The sequence below is a fragment of the Dipodomys spectabilis genome, unplaced genomic scaffold (assembly GCF_019054845.1).
Source record: "Dipodomys spectabilis isolate Male_0828 unplaced genomic scaffold, ASM1905484v1 ptg000273l, whole genome shotgun sequence".
Lineage (NCBI taxonomy): Eukaryota > Metazoa > Chordata > Mammalia > Rodentia > Heteromyidae > Dipodomys > Dipodomys spectabilis.
In genome coordinates this window covers 4,638,231-4,660,931 of record NW_024870950.1, presented here as the reverse complement: position 1 = coordinate 4,660,931, position 22,701 = coordinate 4,638,231, and the positions used below count along the sequence as shown (strand labels likewise).

General features: G+C 47.0%; 1 protein-coding gene across 2 annotated transcripts; it reads left to right on the top strand.

Moving 5' to 3' along the window:
* The first annotated feature begins 2,959 nt into the window (after positions 1-2,959).
* Positions 2,960-22,503, top strand: Aars1 (alanyl-tRNA synthetase 1). Of its 2 annotated transcripts, none has more exons than XM_042700620.1 (21): positions 2,960-3,057; positions 5,433-5,597; positions 6,472-6,660; positions 6,993-7,138; positions 8,753-8,944; positions 9,036-9,180; positions 9,480-9,625; positions 10,221-10,329; positions 10,474-10,624; positions 12,198-12,322; positions 12,766-12,910; positions 14,290-14,468; positions 15,672-15,785; positions 16,431-16,637; positions 17,068-17,252; positions 19,259-19,367; positions 19,870-19,983; positions 20,507-20,626; positions 20,754-20,840; positions 21,198-21,311; positions 21,965-22,503. In XM_042700620.1, exons 2-21 carry the CDS (start codon positions 5,454-5,456, stop codon positions 22,148-22,150), a joined length of 2,907 nt encoding a protein of 968 aa, XP_042556554.1. In that variant the 5' UTR covers positions 2,960-3,057; positions 5,433-5,453; the 3' UTR covers positions 22,151-22,503. The 2 variants fall into 2 exon arrangements, with proteins under 2 accessions (XP_042556554.1, XP_042556555.1); XM_042700621.1 differs by having other exon boundaries at positions 2,960-3,079; positions 5,430-5,597.
* The last annotated feature ends 198 nt before the right edge of the window (positions 22,504-22,701 follow it).

The window sequence follows — 22,701 nt, the reverse complement described above, 5'->3', positions numbered from 1 at the left end:
GTTCAAGCCCCTTGACCGACCCAACACAAAAATCATTAGGATTCTAGACTCTCCTACGTCCACCCCCAACATACACGAGTAAATGTGAGATGTCGGTTAAGAACAAACCTAGTATCCAAAGTACAAGGGTGGAGAAATGAGTATTATGGGAAGTAAGGACAGCAGACTCAAATTCAAACCTCTCCCACGTGGCCATAGCAGCCTGTTTTCCTCGGAAATAATCCTAAGTATCCACCTCCACGTTAGAGGATTGTTCAAAACGGCAACGGCCTCGGGTTCAGGGCGATGGCGGCGACAAAGCACTAGCTTTTACTATTATTCCCTCCTCTCCTCCCTCAATACACGCCCCCGTAGGGGCAAGACAGACTCCCAAACGATGGAAAAACAGAGTTTACATCTACCCCCAAGATACTCACGCCGCCCACGGGCAGGGAGAGTGCAAACAGCCCCCGGGATCGGCCTCGGACATGGCCAGCAGCCCCAGCCATCGCAACTCAACATGGCGGTTACACTCTCCCAACGGCCGCTCACTGTTCAGGCCAAGCCGCAACCTCATTGGGTGAGGTATGGAAGCCAGTCCTGTCCAGCCAATCAAATGAGGGGAAGTGGGGACGACAATACTTGCGCATGCGCACCAAGGAACTTTGGAAGCAAAACTCCAGCGCTACCGTCCAGCTGAGGGCGGCTTTAAGGGGCAGACCTTTGTCCTTTGATTGTGAGTGGTCGCCCTCAGTGGGAAGATCCATGCGGGCTGGACTCTGCCTGGTTTTGATTTTTTACTTTTTAAAATGTATTTTCATTTTTGCCAGTCCTGGGGCTTGAACACAGGGCCTGGACACCGTCCCCAAGCTTCTTTTGCTTAAGGCTAGCGCTCGCTCTACCACTTGAGCCACAGCACCACTTCTGGCTTTTTTCTTTTTGCTTATGTTGTGCTGAGGAATCGAACCCAGGGCCTCAGGCATGCAAGGCAAGCGTTCTACCACTGAGCCACCTTCCCAGCCCGGAAAGGATGCATTTTCATTGGCTATTTATTCACCAAGTGTGTAACTACTATGGTGTTAGTCCTTAAGGATCAACATTTCAAAAAACAGACAGGGGGACTGGGGAGGTGGCTTAGTGGTAGAGTGCTTGCCTAGCAAGCATGAGGTTCGATTCCTCAGTACCACATAAACAGAAAAAGTTGGAAGTGGCATTGTGGTTCAAATGGTAGAGCTCTAGCCTTGACCTGAAGAGCTGAGGGACTGCGCCCAGGCCCAGAGTTCATGCACCAAGACCAACAAAAAAGAAAAAGAAAATGCATCCTTCAGGTAGGAGGGGAAGGGACCTTGCCTAATCCACTGGAGGCCCTGGATTCTACCAACAGTAATCAAAGTTAAGTGGGGTTGGGAGGAATAGAAAGAGCAACAGTAACTTATTTTAAGATTATTGTAAGAATCGGGGCTGGGAAGGTGGCTCAGTGGTAGAGCGCTTGCCTTGCATGCCTGAGGCCCTGGGTTCGATTCCTCAGCACCACATAAGCAAAAAATAAGCGCTAGCCATGATATGAAGAGCTGAGGGACAGCACCCAGGCCCAGAGTTCAGGCCCCATGACCGGACCCAAAAAAAAATAAAAAAAGATTATTGTAAGGATCAAATGCTAGAGAAACACCTAAGCTACATACACATCAAAAAAGAAAAGAAAGAAAATATAAAAAGAACTTAGACCAGTGCTTGCTGTATACGAAGCACTCAAAAAAAATAATTGAGCTGGGCTGGGAAGGTGGCTCAATGGTAGAGTGCCTTGCATGCAATGAGGCTCTGAGTTCAATTCTTCAGCACCATAAACAGAAAAAGCCAAAAGTGGTGTTGTGGCTCAAGTGGTAGAGCGCTCACCTTGAGCTGAAGAGATGAGGGACAGCGCCCAGGCCCAGAGTTCAAGCACCATGACATTCCCCCCACCCCAACACACACACACACAATGAGTGAGCTGGTATGAACTGGAAAATTAGATGAAATGATTTGGTTTTTTTCTGAGCTTTTGAGTTTGATCTGTTTGTATAGATGCTCTTTTACATTAAAAAATAAAAGGAATATATAACCTGCTATGTCTCTAACCAAGCTAAGATTAGCAGTAGTTTTATATGTATGTATTCAGATATATCAGGTAATTTGGAATAATGTAGTTTCAAGTACAAGCTTTGGAGTTAGACAAAAGTTTGCATCTTGACAATACACCTGTCTTGTGTGAACTTGGGCAAGATGGTTTCCTCATCTGTGAAAGGGTCATAATAAGAATCTGTGAGTTCTGCCGTAAGCCTGTGGTTCATGTCCATAATCCTAGCTACTCAGGAGGCTGAGTTATGTGGATCATGGTTTGGAAACAGCCCAGGCAGGAAAGTCTGTGAGACTCTTACATCCAATTGACCACTAGAAAACTGGGAGCGGTGCTGTAGCTTAATTGATAGCTTTGAGCAAAAGAGCTTAGGGATAGCGCCCAGGCCCCAGAGTTCAAGCCCCAAGAAGTGACAAAAAGAAACGAAAGAAAGAAAGAGAAAGAAAGAAAGAAAGGAAGAAAGGAAGGAAGGAAGGAGTTCTGCATAGCATTTAGCTTTAACTATAAAGAGAACTAAACCAAGACTTGTGACCTCTACTAAACTCATGGTCCATCCCTCTTGATAACTGCTCAATATGAGCGATTTTGCAAAAAGAAAAGGTAAAATTCTGGTCTTCAAAGCCAAGATCCAGAAGGAACTCGTGACACACCACGTCTTTCCTAGTCATTGCATCAGCCTAATCCAGCTGCCTTCCCAGAAACCAATTAGGAAATTGATTCGCGCTCAGGTTGATTGACATGTACAATAACCAATAGCGTATGGCTATGCTAAGGCGTCGCGGGTCACTTTCCGTCTGCGGGCTCTGATTAGATGAAACAGTGCAGATTTCTTGCCGGAGACTGTCGTAGGCGGGTACAGCTGCGCGCATGCGCCTTTGCGCGGTCAAAGGGGAGAAGTGCTAACTGTGGGCGCCTGGCCAGTGCGCACTGCGAGTGGTTCGGGACCAGGACCCCAGGGAGAAGCGGTAAGCCTCGGGAACTGCGGCGTGGCGAGAGGAACCAGGGGCCTGGGAGGAAAGGGGCGGCCGCTGCAGCAGGGCCCCGGGCCATCTCGCCGGGCCCAGGGAAGCCAGGCCTGGGCTGGAGAGGGAATTTGAGAATGGTGTTCTGGGTTGGTGTTTGGTTGGTTGTTTTGGGGGGAGGGGGGAGGAGGGAGGGACGGGGTCCCTTAGAGCGCTGGAGGTGAGTCGGTGGGTTTGCTGAGGACAAAGCAAGAACTTGGAAAGATCACAGTTGCCATCATGTAGTCGCCTAAAGCTAAGGTTTTATCTTCCCTGACTTTAATCGTCTAGAGGCCAGGTCGCCAGGCCTGGGGCTGGGTGGGCCCGACGGATGGAGTCCTGCCGGAAGCCATCCTGTCAATTATTATTATGTTGTTGTTGTTGTTGTTTGTCGTGGGGCTTGAACTCTGGCCTGGTGCTTTCCCTCAGCTCTTCAGCTCAAGGCTGGTGCTCTACCACTTGGGCCACAGCGCCACTTCAGGTTTTCTGAGTGGTTAATTGGAGATAAGAGCCTCACGGAGATTCCTGCCCGGGCTGGCTTTGAACCGTGATCCTCAGATCTCAGCCTCCTAAGTAGCTAGGATTCCAGGCATGAGCCAAGGGCGTCTGGCTTTCTCAATTCTTTTTTTTTTTTTTTTGTCGGTCATGGGGCTTGAACCCTGGGCCTGGGCGCTGTCCCTCAGCTCTTCAGCTCAAGGCGAGCGCTCTACCACTTGAGCTACAGCGCCACTTCCGGTTTTCTGGTGGTTTATTGGAGATAGGAGTCTCACGGTCTCTCCTGCTCGGGCTGGCTTTGAACCGCGATCCTCAGATCTCAGCCTCCTGAGTAGCTAGGATTACAGGCGTGAGCCACCAGCGCCCGGCGCTTTCTCAATTCTTAAAGAATAGTATACTGTGAACCTGGAGGGTCATGTTCAGCTGGTGTGTGTATAAGTGTGTGTTTGATTCAAGGCCTGGAGCTGTCCCTTAGCTTTTTCTTTTTTTTTTGGGTCCGGTAGTGGGGCCTGTACTCTGGGCCTGGGCGCTGTCCCTCAGCTCTTCAGCTCAAGGCTAGCACTCTACCACTCAAGCCACAGCGCCACTTCCGGCTTTTTTCTTTTTGCTTATGTGGTGCTGAGGAATCGAACCCAGGGCCTCCGGCTTGCAAGGCAAGCACTCTACCACTGAGCCACCTTCCCAGCCCATCCCTTAGCTTTTTCATTCAAGGCTGGTGCTCTACTCTACCATTTGAGTCACAACTCTACTTCAGTTTTTTTGGTGGTTAATTGGAGTTAAGAATCTCATGGCCTTTACTGCCTGGGCCGGTTATGAACTCTAGAAACCTTTTAAATAATATCATGGATGAAATGATTCTTGTCTACTACAACTCCAAGCAGTGATAGGTACCCTCAAAAAAAAAAAAAAAAACCTGTCACTTCTCCCCAGCCTCCCTTCCAGGGAAAGTACAATGTATGTGAGAGAAATTTGAAGTTGTAAAATCATCTTATTTCTCGCTCCTTATTACCTTTCTCTCCTCCCTGAGAAGACCTACACCATTCTCCTTAGTAATTTTATTTGGAGATGAGGGGTACTGAGGATTGAAGCCAAGGCCTTGCACACCCTGTATCACTGAGCCACACCCTTAGTTCCTCTCCTTAGTCAATCTAATAAATAGCTAACATTTGGGGTTCTAGTTAGCTTAGGTTACGTAGAGGTAAGTACATTCCTGTACCTTGCAGGCAGGCAGTCCTTCTACACTTAGCCCCATCCATAGTCCACTGTCATTTTCAGCAGTCTCACCAAGATAGCAGACTGCACCTAGATATTCTGACTGAGGATGTAGAGTCTTGCACGGTTTTAGACATGGTCAACAAGAGGGCTTGATGGATCTTTGGAGGTCACCTGCTACGGGTGCACCTGTTATTATAGTCATCATGAATGCCGAACTAAGATTAGAACCCAGTTCTCTTGAGCCTCTGTGACTGTAAGACTATGAAGGCCTTAATCCCTCTTTTTGAATTTCTGGCTGTGGACACTCACTATTTGTTGAATGAACAAAGGCATGGCAGTCCACCTCCTGCTTTACTTTGTGTATTGGGGTATTGAGCCTGTTGATGTTTACATAGGAAGAAGGAATGGATGAGGCTACTGTCTGCTGGTGCAGCTGTTTTTGCTTTGATAAGACTTTAGCCTTGGACCTTATAACAGTCAGTTTTAGGATCAAACAGATAACCTGTGTCCTGTTTTGACTTGGCTTGAAAAGGCAGGAGTCAAAAATAAAAGAAAAGGCAGGAGTCTTGTATAATTCTTCCTTTTAATTTTAATTCTCTAATTTTTCTTCGTTTCCCCCCCTTGGTTAGTTCTTTGCGGTGACTTTCAAGATGGACTCTCCCCTAACAGCGAGGGAAATCCGGAAGCGGTTTATAGATTTCTTCCAGAGAAATGAACACACCTATGTTCATTCATCTGCTACCATCCCATTGGATGATCCCACTCTGCTCTTTGCCAATGCAGGCATGAACCAGGTAAAGATTTTTCCCTTTTTTCTTGGCTGTCTATACACATAAGAGGCAGCAGAGCACTGAAAGGCTGAAAACACAGCTCCTGGACTCAGACAGAATCCCAGTTCTGTCACTTATTTTGTGAGCTTGTGGAACTTGATGTCATGAACTTGACTGTGAAATGAAAATAATAATGGTGATTACCTAAAGGTTACAGTGAGAAGTGAATAGATGACCCATCATACAATTAAAATGTATAGCAATTTGGCACATAGAATTTCACACTTCAGCTGTTATTAGCATGTGTTGATTTTGGCAGTACTGAGGTATAAACAAAAGGCCTTGTCCTTGCTAGGTAGATAGAAGGAAATACCAGCCCTCTACATCCAGTCCTTCATCAACTTGTACTAGTTTTACTATTTTTTTTTTCTCCCATCATCTTTATTCCCAAGAGAGCATATCAGTTTTAGAATAAGTTCTTCCAGAAGGATGATATAGTAGAGTGGCTAGCTTAGCAAATACAAGGCCCTACATTCAAACCCCAGGACGGCCAAAAAAATACATCAGTGAAAACAAATACAGAAAGATGATACAAGCCCTGAACATCAGAGACTTGTAAAGAAGCCCACATTTCACAAGTCAACCTTTGGCTACTCAGGTCTGACAAACCTTTCTCTGAGCCATGGTGGCACTGGCAGTGGTAGGGATCTTTAGGGAATTAGATTCAAGAGGAAGTTGTTCCAAGATCAGCTGCTTTTGCTCCGGCTTTACTACTGGGTCTAAGAGTCTGTATTCCAGGTTCACTGGGCCTGGGCGCTGTCCCTTAGCTCTTTAGCTCAATGCTAGCACTCTACCACTTGAGCCACAGTACCACTTCTTCTCGTTTTTCTTTTCATAGTTCAAACCCATCTTTCTGAACACAATTGATCCAACTCACCCTATGGCAAAGCTGAGCAGAGCTGCTAATACCCAGAAATGCATCCGGGCTGGAGGCAAACACAATGATCTGGATGATGTGGGCAAGGATGTCTACCATCACACCTTCTTCGAGATGTTGGGCTCCTGGTCTTTTGGAGATTACTTCAAGGTAAGCCCAGCACAGGAGAACTCTTAAGAGTTTTGAACAAGTAGGTCATTTCCTCTTAGGGAACTAGATTCTACTTTTACTTGTTTTAAAACATGGAACATTATCCTCTAGGGGCTGCAGATGTGAGAAGCATTCAGTATTTCTAAGACTTCTTAGGAGAAGTACCTGTCTCTATTTAGATTTCTTATCAAAGTTGACCTTCAATGTGTTTGAATTTATGGTGAAAATATTGTAGTTTCATTTCATGTTCTCAGGATTTAGTTTCTTTCTGCTCTTACGACATATGTTTAGTTTGGCCATACTCTGAATCTGTCTTTTTGTTCTCTTGGCAGGAATTGGCATGTAAGATGGCTCTGGAACTTCTCACCCAGGAGTTTGGCATTCCAGTTGAAAGACTCTATGTTACTTACTTTGGTGGGGATGAAGCAGCTGGCTTAGAACCAGATTTGGAATGTAAACAGATCTGGCAAAATTTGGGGTAAGTGTGCAACCCACTTGCTAGGAGTGATTACAGTGCCAGAGTGGAGTCATGGGACGTAGATTACATTACTCCATGATCAAACAAATCAGGGACTGGGAAGGTGGCTCAGTGAGTGCTTACCTAGCATGCATGGAGCCCTGGGTTCAGTTCCTCAGTACCACATACACAGAAAAAGCCAGAAGTGGTGCTGTGGTTCAAGTGGTAGAGTACTAGTCTTGAGCAAGTGAAGCTCAGGCAAAAAAAAAAAAAAAAAAATTCAAGTCATATAGAAGAATAAAAAATAGAAACAAAGGTCCCTAAAGTCATTGTTAATAGACTGATATTTCATATTTAATCTTCTAGGTCTTTTTTGTATTTTTAGAGTTCTCTTTGTTTTTGTATGTTTGTCTTATTCTACAGAGTGGTATTCTATATATAAGGCATTGTTATTTCTTTTGTAAAGGTAATGGTATCAAATAGCACTAAAACAAAAAGTTGCTAATGATTCATTCCTGTAATCCTAGCTACTCAGGAGGATGAGATCTGAGAATCACGGTTTGAAGCCAGCCTTGGCAGGAAAGTCTGTGAGACTCTTTATCTCCAGTAAACTATCAAAAAGGCCAGAAGTGGAGCTGTGGCTTAAGTGGTAGAGCACTAGCCTTGAGCAAAAGAAACTCAGGAGCTGGGCGCCTGTGGCTCACACCTGTCATCCTAGCTACTCAGGAGGCTGAGATCTGAAGATCATGGTACAAAGCCAGCCCAGGCAGGAAAGTCCTTGACACTTTTATCTCCAATAAACCATACGAAAACTGGAAGTCATACTGTGGCTCAAGTGGTAGAGCACTAGCCTTGAGCTCAGGGATTATGCCCAGGCCCAGAGTTCAAGCCCACGACAGGGGGAAAAAAAAAAAAAAGTCACAGACAGCACCCAGGACCTGAATTTACCACCACCCACCCTCCCCCCCAAAAAATCTGATCCTATTCAGCATAAACTTTTTCTTTTTTTCTTTCTGTGTTCCTTTCTAGGCTAGCTCTAGGCTAAATACATATCATTGTATATTTTATTGAGTTGAGATCATAACACATACTTTTTATTTATTTATTTTTAATTGTGAAAATACTGTACAGAGGGGTTACAATTACTTGGGCAAAATAATGAGTACATTTCTTATCAAGCATTGTATCCTCCTCCTTTGTTTCCCCTTCCCATTCCTTCCCATCCTCCCCCCTGCCCTCCCCCCACTGGATCCTCCTCTCCCCCTTCTCCCCCCCCACCGAAGTTGTAAAGTTTGTTTTTCGACTTAACAACTTGTACATATCATTGTTGCAGTGGGTCCACCTGTATCCCTGTTTTAATTATTTGTTTTTTCCCTTCCCCTCCACAAATTATACCAACATCATATACAGTGAAAGCAAGGGTTATACTGTGGGGGAGAACACATATGTTTGTATTCTATTATAGTCATACTTGAGAAGATCATGTGCTGTTCCTTTAGATGAATTTGTATGTAGGCCAAGAATGGGGACTTCTGTATGGAAATCATAAAAGATGTCCTTTTGTGGTAAAGGGAAGTCCAAGCAGAATTCTTTTCATTGGTTATAACTGGGCTTAATCTTCCCTGCTCCATGAAGGTTGGATGACACCAAAATCCTACCTGGCAACATGAAGGATAACTTCTGGGAGATGGGGGACACGGGCCCGTGTGGCCCCTGCAGCGAGATCCACTATGACCGCATCGGTGGTCGGGACGCCGCGCACCTTGTCAACCAGGATGACCCAAACGTACTAGAGATCTGGAATCTTGTGTTCATCCAGTATAACAGGTAGCTACTGTGTTCTGGTCCACTCTTGCTAAGAGCAGTCCCTTTCCTGGAGAGTCCCTGCTTCAACTTCCTCTTCCTCTGGTTTGCACAGGGAAATGGATGGTGTTCTAAAACCTCTTCCCAAGAAAAGCATCGACACAGGGATGGGCCTGGAGCGACTGGTGTCTGTGTTACAGAACAAGATGTCCAACTATGACACTGACCTTTTTGTTCCTTACTTCGAAGCAATTCAGAAGGTAGAGGTTTGCAGGCTGGACTTTTGGTATTGCCAAAGATTAAGTGACCAGATGCTTTGCTAGCCAAGGGTACCTACCTGTTGCCTATCTCGTTGCTAATAGCATGAGATTGCATGAGGTTGTATTGGTGAGCATAGAGGACTAGCCCTTATTCCCTCGCTGTCACCTTCCTTGGGGTTATGAAATCTGGTGATACAGTCATCGTTTCTCCTGATGCTTCTCAATCCCCCAGAAACCACCTCGGGCAGAGCAGCACAAGGGCTGTCTCGTGATGGGCCACCTTCTGTGTTTCCCTGTAGGGCACAGGTGCCCGGCCATACACCGGGAAAGTCGGTGCTGAGGACGTTGATGGAATTGACATGGCCTATAGGGTTCTGGCTGACCATGCTCGGACCATCACTGTGGCACTGGCTGATGGTGGCCGGCCTGACAACACAGGGCGGGGGTGAGTAAATGTTATGCTCTGGGCCAGGTTTTGAACTGTGAGTTTGGGGACTGTATGAAACTTATTCTTTTCTTTGTCTTTGGGTAAGTAGAAGATCCCCACTTTCCTATTCCTACTTTTTGGTGTCTCGGTTATGTTTAACACATGCTACCATTTTAAACTTTGGAGAAATATAGAAGCTAGGGATCATATTTAAGGTTGTTGGATGGGATATTGGTAGAGGCAACTTAGGGGTAAGTGTTGAGGTAGCCCCAAGAAACTCCATTACTGGCAGACAGGGCCTAGCATCGCATGCATGTGTTCTCATTTTGCCTCTCATGATAACCAAACATTGAAGGACAACAAAACTAGGATTTTTCCTAGGTAATCCTTGACATGAAGTTGTAGAGGAGTTGTGTGAGACTGAGTTCATGCTTGAATTAACACAGAGATCTTGGAGAACACAGAGGGATGCAGGCTTAAGCTAGAAGAAAATATCTTCAAGAGCAGGACAGAAAGTTGGTCATATTACTTTGGGTAGAATTGCAAAGGAGCTAGGACAGAGCCCTTAGCTGAGAATGTTGTATGGAAAGGCATTAGAGTCTGCCCCTTACAGGTACGTGTTACGACGGATTCTCCGCCGGGCTGTGCGCTACTCCCATGAGAAACTCAATGCCAGCAGGGGTTTCTTTGCTACGTTGGTTGATGTTGTTGTCCAATCCCTGGTATGTGTAATTCCCTGCTTGCCTCTTACATACTGAAGCCACAGTCTAAAAGGGGCAAGGTGGGGAGCGATATACTAATAATGGGTTTGTAATGGGAGGGGGTGTCCTAAAATAGCCTCTGGCTTCATTGAACTCCTTTGTCAGGGAGATGCATTTCCTGAGCTAAAGAAGGACCCAGATATGGTGAAAGACATCATTAATGAAGAAGAAGTGCAGTTTCTGAAGACTCTAAGCAGGGGGCGTCGCATCCTGGACCGAAAAATCCAGAGCCTGGGAGATTGCAAGACCATTCCAGGTAAGGCCTGCTTTGGCCTTCCTCTGTCTGCGCTGTGACATCTTTTTCTTGTTTTTGTTTTTGTTTTTGTCAGTCATGGGGCTTGAACTCTGGGCCTGGGCGCTGTCCCTCAGCTCTTCAGCTCAAGGCTAGCACTCTACCACTTGAGCCACAGCATCACTTCAGGCTTTTTCTGTTTATGTGGTGCTGAGGAATTTAACCCAAGGCCTTATGCATGCGAGGCAAGCGCTCTGCCACTGAGCCACCTTCCCAGCCCTATGACATCTCTCTGGGAAAGGCAATCCCTCTTTCACAAATGGACACTAGATTCTCATGTCCATTGAAGTTGAACGAAGAGTTAAACTGCTTTTAGTGTAAAGTAGGATTTTTAGAGTAAAAGTAATAAAAGTAGTAATTTGTTGTGGTGAGATATTAATACAGAAGGAAAAGTAAAAGGCCTTTCCCAAGTTCATTTCTCAGTGGTAACATCTTTTAGGAGTCTAGTATAAACCCAAGCATGGTGGTACAGGCCTGTAATCTCAGCACTTGGGAGGAGAAAGATTCATACTAGCCTGGCTACCTACTCACACTATGTCTGCAACAACAAAAAAGAGAGCTTAGAAATGTCAATGAGCCCGGGCATTTGTGGCTCACTCCTGTAATCCTAGCTACTCAGGAGGCTGAGATCTGAGGATCATGGTTCAAAGCCAGTTCAGGCAGGCAACTCCATGAGACTCTTATCTCCAATTAACCACCAGAAAACCAGAAGTGATGCTGTGGTTCAAGTGGTAGAGTGCTCGCCTCAAGCTGAAGTTGCTCAGAGACAGCACCCAGGCTCAGAGTTCAAGTCCACAACCAAAAGAAAAAGAAAAAGAAAAATGTCAATGAAATCTCCGCATAGCTAATATATGCTAATTAAAAGGAAATCTGATGTATAACTATTAGGATTTTATATAGTTTATTACAATTAACATGTAAATTCTTATAGGTGTTTGTATATGTCTATATATGTATACATACATATATATTAATTTTATTATTTTTTTTTGTGCCAGTCCTAGGGCTTGAACTTAGGGCCTGGATGCTGTCCCTGAGCTTCTTTTTGCTCAAGGCTATCACTCTACTACTTGAGCCACAGCTTTGTTTCCGTCTTTTTTTGTTTTTGTTTTTGTTTGTTGGAGATAAGAGTCTTAACAGGCTTTCCTCCCTGGACTGGCTTCAAACCCCAATCCTCAGATCTCAGCCTCCTGAGTAGCTAGGTTACAGGTGTGATCCACCAGTGTCTGGCCTGTATTTGCTTTTTTTTTTCAAGCGTAGATGTACCATTTTACAGTTTACTTTATTTAGACTTTTTTTTTCCTTTTTATTGACATTCAGAAAGAAAAAGTTCTGAGGAATCAGAACTTTGCCAGAAGACTTGGTAGTGCTTTCTAACGTCAGTGCTCCCGGGCATGATGGGTATTCTGACAGGCCCACAGGGAGACTGTTTGCATTGCCTCAGATCCCTTCTGTAATCCCGTCATATTCCGGGGAGGGCTGGACATGGAAGGAGAGGGCTGCCCAGCTATTCTGACATATTTCTTTCATGCTATAGGAGACACTGCTTGGCTCCTGTATGACACCTATGGGTTCCCAGTGGATCTCACAGGGCTGATTGCTGAAGAGAAGGGCCTGGTGGTAGACATGGATGGCTTTGAAGAGGAGCGGAAACTGGCTCAGGTAGAGAAATGGGGAGCGTGAGACTGCAAATATGACGTTCCTTCTGTTAAAATGTTTAGAATCCTTTCCCTAGACCAGCTGGTGGCACTTCTGCTCCTGGGGGCCATTTAGCAATGAGGTGTGCGACATTTTAGTTTTCTAGGCAAGTGTTCCTCTAATTGGCAGAGTCCAAGCAAGGTTGCTGCTTAACACACTGCAGTGTAAGGGCACCCCTCCAATGAAGAATATACTTTTACCTCCTGTATTGTTTAGCAAATTTGAATACTTTTTTTTTGGGGGGGGGGGGGTGCGTCCAAGACTAGGAGTTGAACTTTATCCGATGCTTTCACTCATTGGCTGGGATTCTACCAACCTGAGCCATGCCTCCAACCCCCAAGTTTAAATTCTTTAAAATTCTTTTTCCCTATTTTAAAGTAACTAGTGCCTGTTTCTCTTCCTGGCAGCTAAAGTCCCAGGGCAAAGGAGCAGGTGGGGAAGACCTCATTATGCTGGACATTTATGCTATTGAAGAGCTCCGGGCAAAGGGTTTGGAAGCCACAGATGATTCACCGAAGTATAATTACCATTCAGACTCCAGTGGCAGCTATGGTACGTTGTTGGGGTCTTTCTGCTGCTGTGCTGTCTGTCCTTATCTAGGGGATTTTGAGAGTCGAGTCTCAAGTTGAGGTGACCGGCAGTTCTTCAGCATCCTCTCCTGTGTGCTACAGTGATGCTGTGCACTTCCATTCCATACACACCCTTGGCCAGTGGTTTTCCTAATTTTATTTTGCAATAATAGTGACAGGAAGTTGTAAAAAAAAAAAAAATGTAAAGCCTGTAGAGAGCCCATGAACCCTTCATTCATTAGTTTCCCCTGATTTTAAAACTTAGAGGAAACAAGGCAAGAGACCTTGAAGCAGTCCACAGTGGCTACAGAATTTTGCATCATATAATAGCATTCTAAAGAAACAAACAGTTCCGGGCACCAATGGCTCACACCTGTAATCCTAGCTACTCAGGAGGCTGAGAATCACGGTTCAAAGCCAGCCCGGGCAGGAAAGTCTGTGAGACTCTTATCTCCAATAAACCAATAGAAAACTGGAAGTGCTGTGGCTCAAGCAGTAAAGCACTCACCTTGACCTGAAGAGGGCAGGGACAGCACCCAAGCCCAGAGTTTAAGCCCCACGACCAACCAAAAAAAAAAAAAAAAAAGAAACAGCCAGGTGTCAGTGGCTCACACCTGTAATCCTGGCTACTCAGAAGGCAAACAGGATTGTGGTTCATCACTGAGGCTCTGAGTTCAAGCCCCATTACTGACAAAAAAACAAAAATCAAGAAATGTTTTTGCTTTGTGTGACACTATCTTAACACTAAAATATAAACAAGTGAGCCACACACTGATTTTACTCTTTTTTTTAAATTTTGTTTTTTGGTGCTGATATTGGAACTTAAACTCACGGCATTGTACTTTTACATTCAAAGCTGGTGCTCTACCACTAGAGTCATGCCTCCACTTCTAACTTTCTGCTGGTTAATTGGAGATGAGTCTCTTAGAATCATCTGCTCAAGCTACTTTTGAACTGATCCTCAGAACTCAGCCACCTGAGTACCTAGGATGGCAGGTGTGAGCACTCGGCACTTGGCTTGAATATATTCTTTGTGATCTTGAACTTGGAAATGTATTACTACTCCTATATGTCTAGTCAGATTTACCAAGTTTCTGGCTAGTTTCTGAGATCTAGTGTAACCAACTGTCCAGTTTTCTCAGAGCTGTCTCAGCGCGAACACTGGAAGCCTGCAACCCAGGAAACTTGGTCAGTGACTGTCCCAGTTTCCTGGGACAAACAATCACCAGCCTGGCTGTTAATTCCTTAGGGAGAAACCAGCAGGCTAGTTTTTTTTGTTTTTGTTTTTTGTGGAGTCTAATGGTCTTGCTTCCAAAACAAAGTTATTGATTGTCTTCCCCTGTCTACATTTCCATGGAGCAGCATTTGAGAGCACAGTGGCTACAGTGCTGGCTCTGCGCAGGGAGAAGATGTTTGTGGAAGAGGTGTCCACCGGCCAGGAGTGTGGAGTGGTACTGGACAAGACTTGTTTCTATGCTGAGCAGGGAGGGCAGATCTACGACGAAGGCTACCTCGTGAAGGTCGATGACAGCATTGACGATGTGAGCCATCCCTTCCCTGCTTGTTAGCCAGGGAGGGCTGGGTGGAGCCTTGGACTTGTTTGGCTCCCTAGCACTCTGCCCCTAAGGGAGCACAGACACATCACAGATCCAGGTTGGGCTCTGTTGTTAGTGTTTCTACAGCTGAGGAAGTTGTATCTCAGCCCTTGGGGACCCTTGTAAGAGAATTCTTGACACCAGGATACAAAGGCTGACCACTCAGCTCTTACATACGTTCCTTATAAATAAGGAAAGGCAGCTCTTTGCTAGCAAACATTCTTTTTTGGGGGGGGGGAGGGTCCGGTCGTGGGGCCTGAACTCTGGGTCTGGGCGCTGTCCCTCAGCTCTTCAGCTCAAGGCTAGCGCTCTACCACTGGAGCCACAGCGACACTTCCGGCTTTTTTCTTTTTTCTTATGTGGTGCTGAGGAATCGAACCCAGGGCCTCAGGCATGCAAGGCAAGCGTTCTACCACTGAGCCACCTTCCCAGCCCGCTAGCAAACATTCTTGTAGAAAGTTCTGCCCCTCCTAAGGCCTCTGATTTCTAACAGTAGCTTTTGAATTCTCTAAGATACTCATTGTTATTTTTATTTGTATATTTAGTATAAATAATGGTAGCACATATATGTATATACATATAGATTACTATTAAAGTTTTTCTTAGGGAATATGTAAATTTCATTTTGTGTCGGTCCTGGGGCTTGAACTCAGGGTCTGGTCACTGTCCCTGTCCCTGAGCTCATTTTTTTTTTTTGGGGGGTCTGGTCGTGGGGCCTGAACTCTGGGCCTGGGCGCTGTCCCTCAGCTCTTCAGCTCAAGGCTAGTGCTCTACCACTTGAGCCACAGCGCCATTTCCGGCTTTTTTTCTTTTTGCTTATGTGGTGCTGAGGAATCAAACCCAGGGCCTTGAGCATGCAAGGCAAGCGCTCTACCACTGAGCCACCTTCCCAGCCCTCCCTGAGCTCATTCGTTCAAGGTTAGTTAGACTCTACCACTTTAAGCCAAAGCACCACTTGTAACAGTGTGAAGAGACTTTTTGTTTATGTATATATGTGTGTATATATACATATTTGTGTATATATGTATACATATATGTGCATTTTATATATTTATACACATTGTGTGTGTGTATATTTGAACTTGTGTACATGAGTACATAGAGGACTGATTCTTTTTGACTATTACTGGTCTCCTGCTTGACTCCTAGAAAACTGAATTTACAGTGAAGAATGCGCAGGTGCGAGGAGGGTATGTGCTGCACATAGGAACGATCTATGGCAGCCTGAAGGTGGGGGATCAAGTCCGGCTGTTCCTTGATGAGGTAAGTTGCATTGTGCTGTTCCCCGTTGGATCTAGTTAGTAATCACCTCCTTTGGCTTTAGATTAGCCATCATTTTTGTCCTTCCTATGAGAAATTGTAAGCATCGTGCAGGAGTAAATTGTGGCGCATTTTGCACTTGGTGGATTGTGTGGGTGTGACTACCAGTAACCATGAGTGTTCCTATTACCATCATTTTACCAGGGTCTTCTACTCACATCCTGTAGACTGCTTTCACAGATAGCATTCCTAGCCTCGGTTTCTTCTTAAGGAGCCAGATGTAGTGGCGCATGCCTGTAATCACAGCTTTTGGGATGCTAAGGCAAAAGGACTGCAGGAAGAGATATTCAAGGCCAGCTAGGGATACATAGTGATACCCTGCCTCGACGAAGGTGGGGGGGAGTGCGAGGAGGGACAGACATTTGGCCATAGTTAATTGTTGTCTCTAGCAGTAGCAGTAGGAGGAGGACATGACTCTTCTGTTCATGGAATACATCACTTCTCATGTCCTCTTGGCCAGAATGTTGTCACATGGCCACACTGCTAAGAAATGAGGTTTTCACTCTGACCATCCATGTGTCAAGCTAAGAATTCTAGTATGTGGGGACTATTGGCAGTCTGACCTCTACTCGTATCTCCCTGTTCTAGCCCCGGCGGAGACCTGTGATGAGCAACCACACAGCTACCCACATTCTGAACTTCGCCCTGCGCTCGGTGCTTGGTGATGCTGATCAGAAAGGCTCACTGGTTGCTCCTGACCGCCTCCGCTTTGACTTCACTGCCAAGGGAGCTATGTCTACTCAACAGATCAAGAAGGCCGAAGAGATTGCTAACGAGATGATTGAGGCAGCCAAGGTAGCGGGGCCTAGATCTAAATTTTTCGGTCGTAAACCTCACCCTTTGCTACAGCATCACAGAGGCCTAGCCTCCCCATGCTCACACTCTGCTGTACCATGACCTCTCCTGCATGTAGATTTGTTAAAGCAATGCTTGCCAGACACTTTGATATTGGTAGTGGCTGGTACAGAGGGAAAGGAAGTCTGTGATCCGTTCCCTACGTAGACTCTGCTAGTTGTGTGCAATGCATTCACAATTTAACAACAAAGATGGGAAGGTCCACCTCTGGACTCCCTTGCCTTGCATGTGGCACATTATTTCAGAAGGCTCAGGGCGTGTGCCAGATAGAGCCAGGGTTAGATCCTTAGCATTGTGCTCTCTCTCCTGCCTCTTACTGCAGCTTTTGAGACTTTCCCCAGCACCTTTTCCTGTTTTCTTCCTATGGCAGCCCGTCTATACCCAGGATTGTCCCCTGGCAGCAGCAAAAGCCATCCAGGGCCTGCGGGCGGTGTTTGATGAGACTTATCCTGACCCTGTGCGAGTCGTCTCCATTGGGGTCCCAGTGTCCGACCTGTTGGATGACCCCTCTGGGCCTGCTGGCTCTCTCACTTCAGTTGAATTCTGTGGGGGAACGTGAGTACCATGGGAGGAGCAGCAATAAGGGGAGTCATCTTGGCATCACCTTTGAGGACCAGTCATTTTCTTCTCTGGTCATGCAAGGATAGAATCCAGGGTTTTACCTACCCCAGGAAAGCACTCTACCACTAAGCTACATCCCCATTTCTGTAGTTGGAATGAAATCCTCAGCAATGTACTTGTCAAGTAACACTGTCAAGAATCTTAGCATCCTAGTGCTTCCCTCAGGTCCCTTAGTATCTGGTTAATATTCTTGAGCTTGTGATGAAATGTTCTTCCTAGGAAGAAAAGCATGATTGCTTGTTAGGATTGAGTCAGTCCTAATAGTGTAGAGTGCTCAGGGATCTCCTGCTCTATTCCCAGCCCGCACGCCGATTCCTGGCGCACATCTGATTCCCTTTGAGTCCATTGTCCCAGAGCCCTGTTTTGCACCATGTGGTTGGTCTGCTCAGCTGGCTTAAAAGAACCATTCTGCCAGCTTGGATTCCTTTGTAGCTCATGGAGTGTTTTGGGGAAGATCATGGTGGCCTGGAAAATTCTTTGTTCCAACAGAAGCCCAGTATTTAAAAAAAGGGGGGGGGGGGGGCTGGGATGGTGGCTCAGTGGTAGAGCACTTGCCTTGCATGCATGAGGCCCTGGGTTCGATTCCTCAGCCCCACATAAGCAAAAAGAAAAAAGCCAGAAGTGGTACTGTGGCTCAAGTGGTAGAGCGCTAGCCTTGAGCTGAAGAGCTGAGGGACAGCACCCAGGCCCAGAGTTCAGGCCCCAGGACCAGACCCCCCCCAAAAAAAATTGTTCAGGGAAGGCCCTGAACAACCCCACCTAGATCCTTCTGTAGTCCTCAGGTAAACAGCAGATGGTATGTATGTATGTATGAATGTTGGGGGTGGGGCAGGGGAAGGACTCTGAGGAAGTAAGTTCTAGGCCATTGCCCCACTGAATTTGAGTGACACTCTAGCTCTTCAGTTCAGTGCTTGGGTTCTCTGAGCAGTTAGGGAATAAGGCCTCTTTGCTTGGCCAGGAGCTGGTGACTCAATGCCTGTAATCCTAACTACTTAGAAGGCTGAGATTTAAGGATCCCAGTTCAAAGCCAGTCAGATAGGAAAGTCCAGGAGAATCTTATCTCCAGTTAACCACCCAAAATCCAGAAATGGAAGTATAGCTAGAGTGGTAGAGCACTAGCCTTGAGTACAAAAGCTCAGGACAGTGCCCAGGCCTTGAGTTCAAGTCCTAGGACTAGCATGTGCAAATCCATGTGCACGCGCATGCTCACACACACACATACACACACACACCTATTTGCTTAAAGAATTGTAGTAAGATTTTTTTTGGTGGGGGGAGGGGGACCTTGAACTCAGGGCCTGAATGCTGTCCCTGAGCTCTTCTATTCAAGGCTAGTACTCAGTTGTATGACTTGCGGTTTTCTGATGGTTACTTGGAGATAGAATTTCTAAGACTTTCCTGTCCATGCTGGCTTTGAACCATACTCCTCAGATCTCCTGAGTAGCTAGAATTACAGGCCTGAGCCACCAGTGCCTGGCTTGTGGCAAGATGTTTAAAGTAATCATCCAGTTTTCTCACCCAGAGAGAAAAAATATAAGTCATTTACACATGAGAAAACAGAAAGAAGAGAGATGGTGTCTTGCTCAGAACTAGGACATCCTCAAACCTAAGCTTTGTCTGCTCTCTTCCCTTCCTCCTATTTTTTTTTTTTTTTTTGGGCCCGGTCATGGGGCCTGAACTCTGGGCCTGGGCGCTGTCCCTCAGCTCTTCAGCTCAAGGCTAGCGCTCTACCACTTGAGCCACAGCGCCACTTCCGGCTTTTTCTGCTTATGTGGTGCTGAGGTATCGAACCCAGGGCCTCAGGCTTGCAAGGCAAGCGCTCTACCACTGAGCCACCTTCCCAGTCCCCCTTCCTCCTATTTTTTTTACCTCAAGCACTGTTCCCTGCCAGTGGCTCCTGGGCTTCCTCTTCACCATGGCCTTTCTGTTCTACCTCTCAGGCATCTGCAGAACTCAAGTCATGCAGGAGCCTTTGTGATTGTGACTGAAGAAGCTATTGCCAAGGGTATTCGGAGGATTGTTGCTGTTACAGGTGCTGAAGCCCAGAAGGTAAGCAGATCGGGCTAGCATGGGGCCTAGGTGAACAATATTCTGTGTCTGCTGCAGTGAGAAGGAAGGTACAGACTGCCATCTCCACATGTCCTCCGCTTACCTTGCCTGGCAGAAACAGTGACTACCGCTATCATGCTTAATCTCTGAAATATTTGAGTATACTGAGTGCAAAGTGCCAGCATAAAGGGTCAGTTGCTCTAGTGTTGGGAACGCTTGTTCTGAATCCTGAGGGTTGATCATGTCAAAGAGTCAAAAGGGCTCCTGATAGCTAAGTTCACAGTCCCCCGCTGACCCTGAGTGAGTGTCTAGTCCTTGCTGATGGCTGTGTGAGGCAGTGCTCTTTTCTGGGCCAGAAGGCTACCAGCATTTGCCTGAAAGAAAGAACCGTGCGTCTTGGGTGTATGCTCTACAACCTGCTGTTAGTACTTCCACAGCTGTGCACAAACCGTTGTCACACAACTAACCTGCCTAGTTACAGTTCTGATTCTCCTCCTCTCAGGCCCTCAGGAAGGCGGACAGCTTGAAGAAATCTCTGTGTGTCATGGAGGCCAAAGTGAAGGCCCAGACCGCCCCCAATAAGGATGTTCAGAGGGAGATCGCTGATCTTGGTGAGGTAGGGGTGGCCGCCCTTTTGCCTTAGTACCTGTTTCTTAAGCCTACGGAGTAAGACCTGTCCTGTTCTTGAAGAACCCCGAGAGGAGCCACTAAGGTCCTGCTTCTCTGGGTTCATGGACTTCTCTTGTTCTGCTGTTTTGCAAAGGGGGCCCCATGGATCTTCCCAGAGACCTCTGGGCCTTGCTTGCTGCTCCCAGTTCTGTGCCACCTGAATGGCACTGAGAGGGACTTGGGGCAGTATGGTGGGACCCCACTGTTTCCAAGCCCACCTGGTGTTTCTGAGTATTTATGGCTCCTAGTAAACCCTGTCAGGCTGTGTTCAAGGCCTAGTCCATGCGCGGAATCCTCATTAAGCCTCTTCTTTCTCATCCAGCCCTTGCTAATGACAGTTGCTACAATTGCTTAAAGCCAGCAAACACCTTGATGTTTTGGTTCATAGACTGAGAAGAGTGGGATGGGGCTGGAGCCTCATCCTAGCTTCTTGTAGCCCAGACTCTGATGGTTTTTTGGCCTGCTTTCAGGCCCTGGCCACCGCCGTCATCCCCCAGTGGCAGAAGGACGAACTGAGGGAGACTCTGAAATCTCTGAAGAAAGTCATGGATGACCTTGACCGGGCCAGCAAAGCTGATGTCCAGAAGCGAGTGAGTCCTAGCGGCGTGGGTGACTGGAAGGGAGTCAAGATTTCCTCCGAGAAACTGGAAAGACTGCTGCCTGGGTTTGGGGGGTCTAGGCCCATGGCCTGAACTTCTCTCCTGGATTTGGTTACAGGTGTTGGAGAAGACAAAGCAGCTCATTGACAGTAACCCCAACCAGCCCCTGGTCATCCTGGAGATGGAGAGCGGCGCCTCAGCCAAGGCAACCAGGGGTTGGGGTTCAGGCCTGCCCTGTCTGTCTGCCTCATGTCCCCTTCCCTCCTGCCTCATCAGCCCTTGGTGGCTGATGGGTGGGCTTTGTAGCTCTGGGTTACTCTAGGATTGAAGTCAGACTGAACCCTAAGGGAGATCTGGTGACCAGAAGGGGGACCAGCTCCCCAGAGGTAGAAGGTAGAACTCAGAGCTAGAGTGTGGGCAGGGCCCTGTGCTTGGTTCTTGGCCATCTGAGCTCTTGGAAGGGGCTAGGGTCCTGCTCTAAGGGTTGAACTCTGCAAATTCCCTTGTGGAGAGCAGGGTCCCCTGCCCAGAGCTGTGTCCTGAAACCAGGTTCTATCCACAGGCTCTGAATGAAGCCTTGAAGCTATTCAAGACACACTCCCCTCAGACATCGGCCATGCTCTTCACGGTGGACAATGAGGCTGGCAAGATAACATGCTTGTGTCAAGTTCCCCAGGTCAGAACTGCCTGCAGTCTGGCGCCAAACCCTGAATCCATTGTGCTAGCGGAAGTGCCATGTCGCTTCTGAGCTTGGTTCTTGGTGTTTGTGTTTGTGGAGCTCCTTTAGGAAACGTGATCTTCTGCCCAACTGTTTGTCACCTCCAGTGCCCTTCATCTCGGGCCTTTTTTTTTTTTCAGTCATGGGGCTTGAACTCTGGGCTTGGGTGCTATACTCAGCTCTTTAGCTCAAGGCGAGTGCCTACCGCTTGAGCCACAGGGCTCTGATTTTCTAGTGGTTTATTGGAGATAAGAGTCTCACAGACTTTCCTTTCCTTGCCTGGGCTGGCTTTGAACCACGATCCTCAAATCTCAGCCGCCTGAGTAGCTAGGATTATAGGTGTGAGCTACTGGCGCCCGGCTCATCTCAGGCCTTCTTGATGGTGAATGTTTAACTGTGCTGGCTGATACCTGGCTTTGCCACTTGCCTTTGTTCTGACAGTAGCCAGTGGCTGCTCCCCTATGACACTCGATAGAGTCCATCTGGACCTCTAGTAGCATTACCCTGGGCAAGGGTAGATGTCAATAGCTACTTTAACTTTTTTGTCCCTTCATTCACCCTCTCCAGCCCATCCTCAGTTCTAACTCCCACTTCCCTTTCCTATCTTCCAGAATGCAGCCAACCGGGGCCTGAAAGCCAGTGAGTGGGTGCAGCAAGTGTCAGGCCTGATGGATGGCAAAGGTGGTGGCAAGGATGTGTCTGCCCAGGCCACGGGCAAAAATGTGGGCTGCCTGCAGGAGGCGCTGCAGCTGGCCACCTCCTTTGCTCAGCTCCGCCTAGGAGACGTCAAGAACTGAGCCAGAGGGACAGCCCTCACTGGAAGTGTCTGTCAGCCAGATGCATCAGTCTAGCCAGAAGCTTTCCATCTGCCACAAGGACAGTTGACTTTTGGGACCTCTAAGTAGCCCCATCCGTCCTAACCTAGAAGTAACTGGAACACACCTGGATCCACTCTATGACTCATTGTCCCTTTGTATTTACTGCTCGGAGCTTTTCACATCAGCACCATCAGTCTACAACCACTACCCTAATCGCTATTTAATTATCCTCATGCTCGTTCCTGCAGCAAGTTTTCTCCCCACCCTCAGGATTCTGGGTCTGCAATAGGAAACCTTTTTAATTGCAGAGAATAAAAGGACCATGTGCAATACCTTGATGATGCCATGCCGTTTCCATCCTTCCTGTAAGGGGCCCCTGTCACATAACCTCTGGCTCCCTGGGTGTCTAGAATATAGGCCGAGGCCCTAGCTGATTTCTGTTTACAGTCCTCACTGGCTCCAACCCCCTGAACTTTGGGAATGACCCTTTGATTACTTCAGGATGTTTATTGGAGGTGGGGTGAAACGGA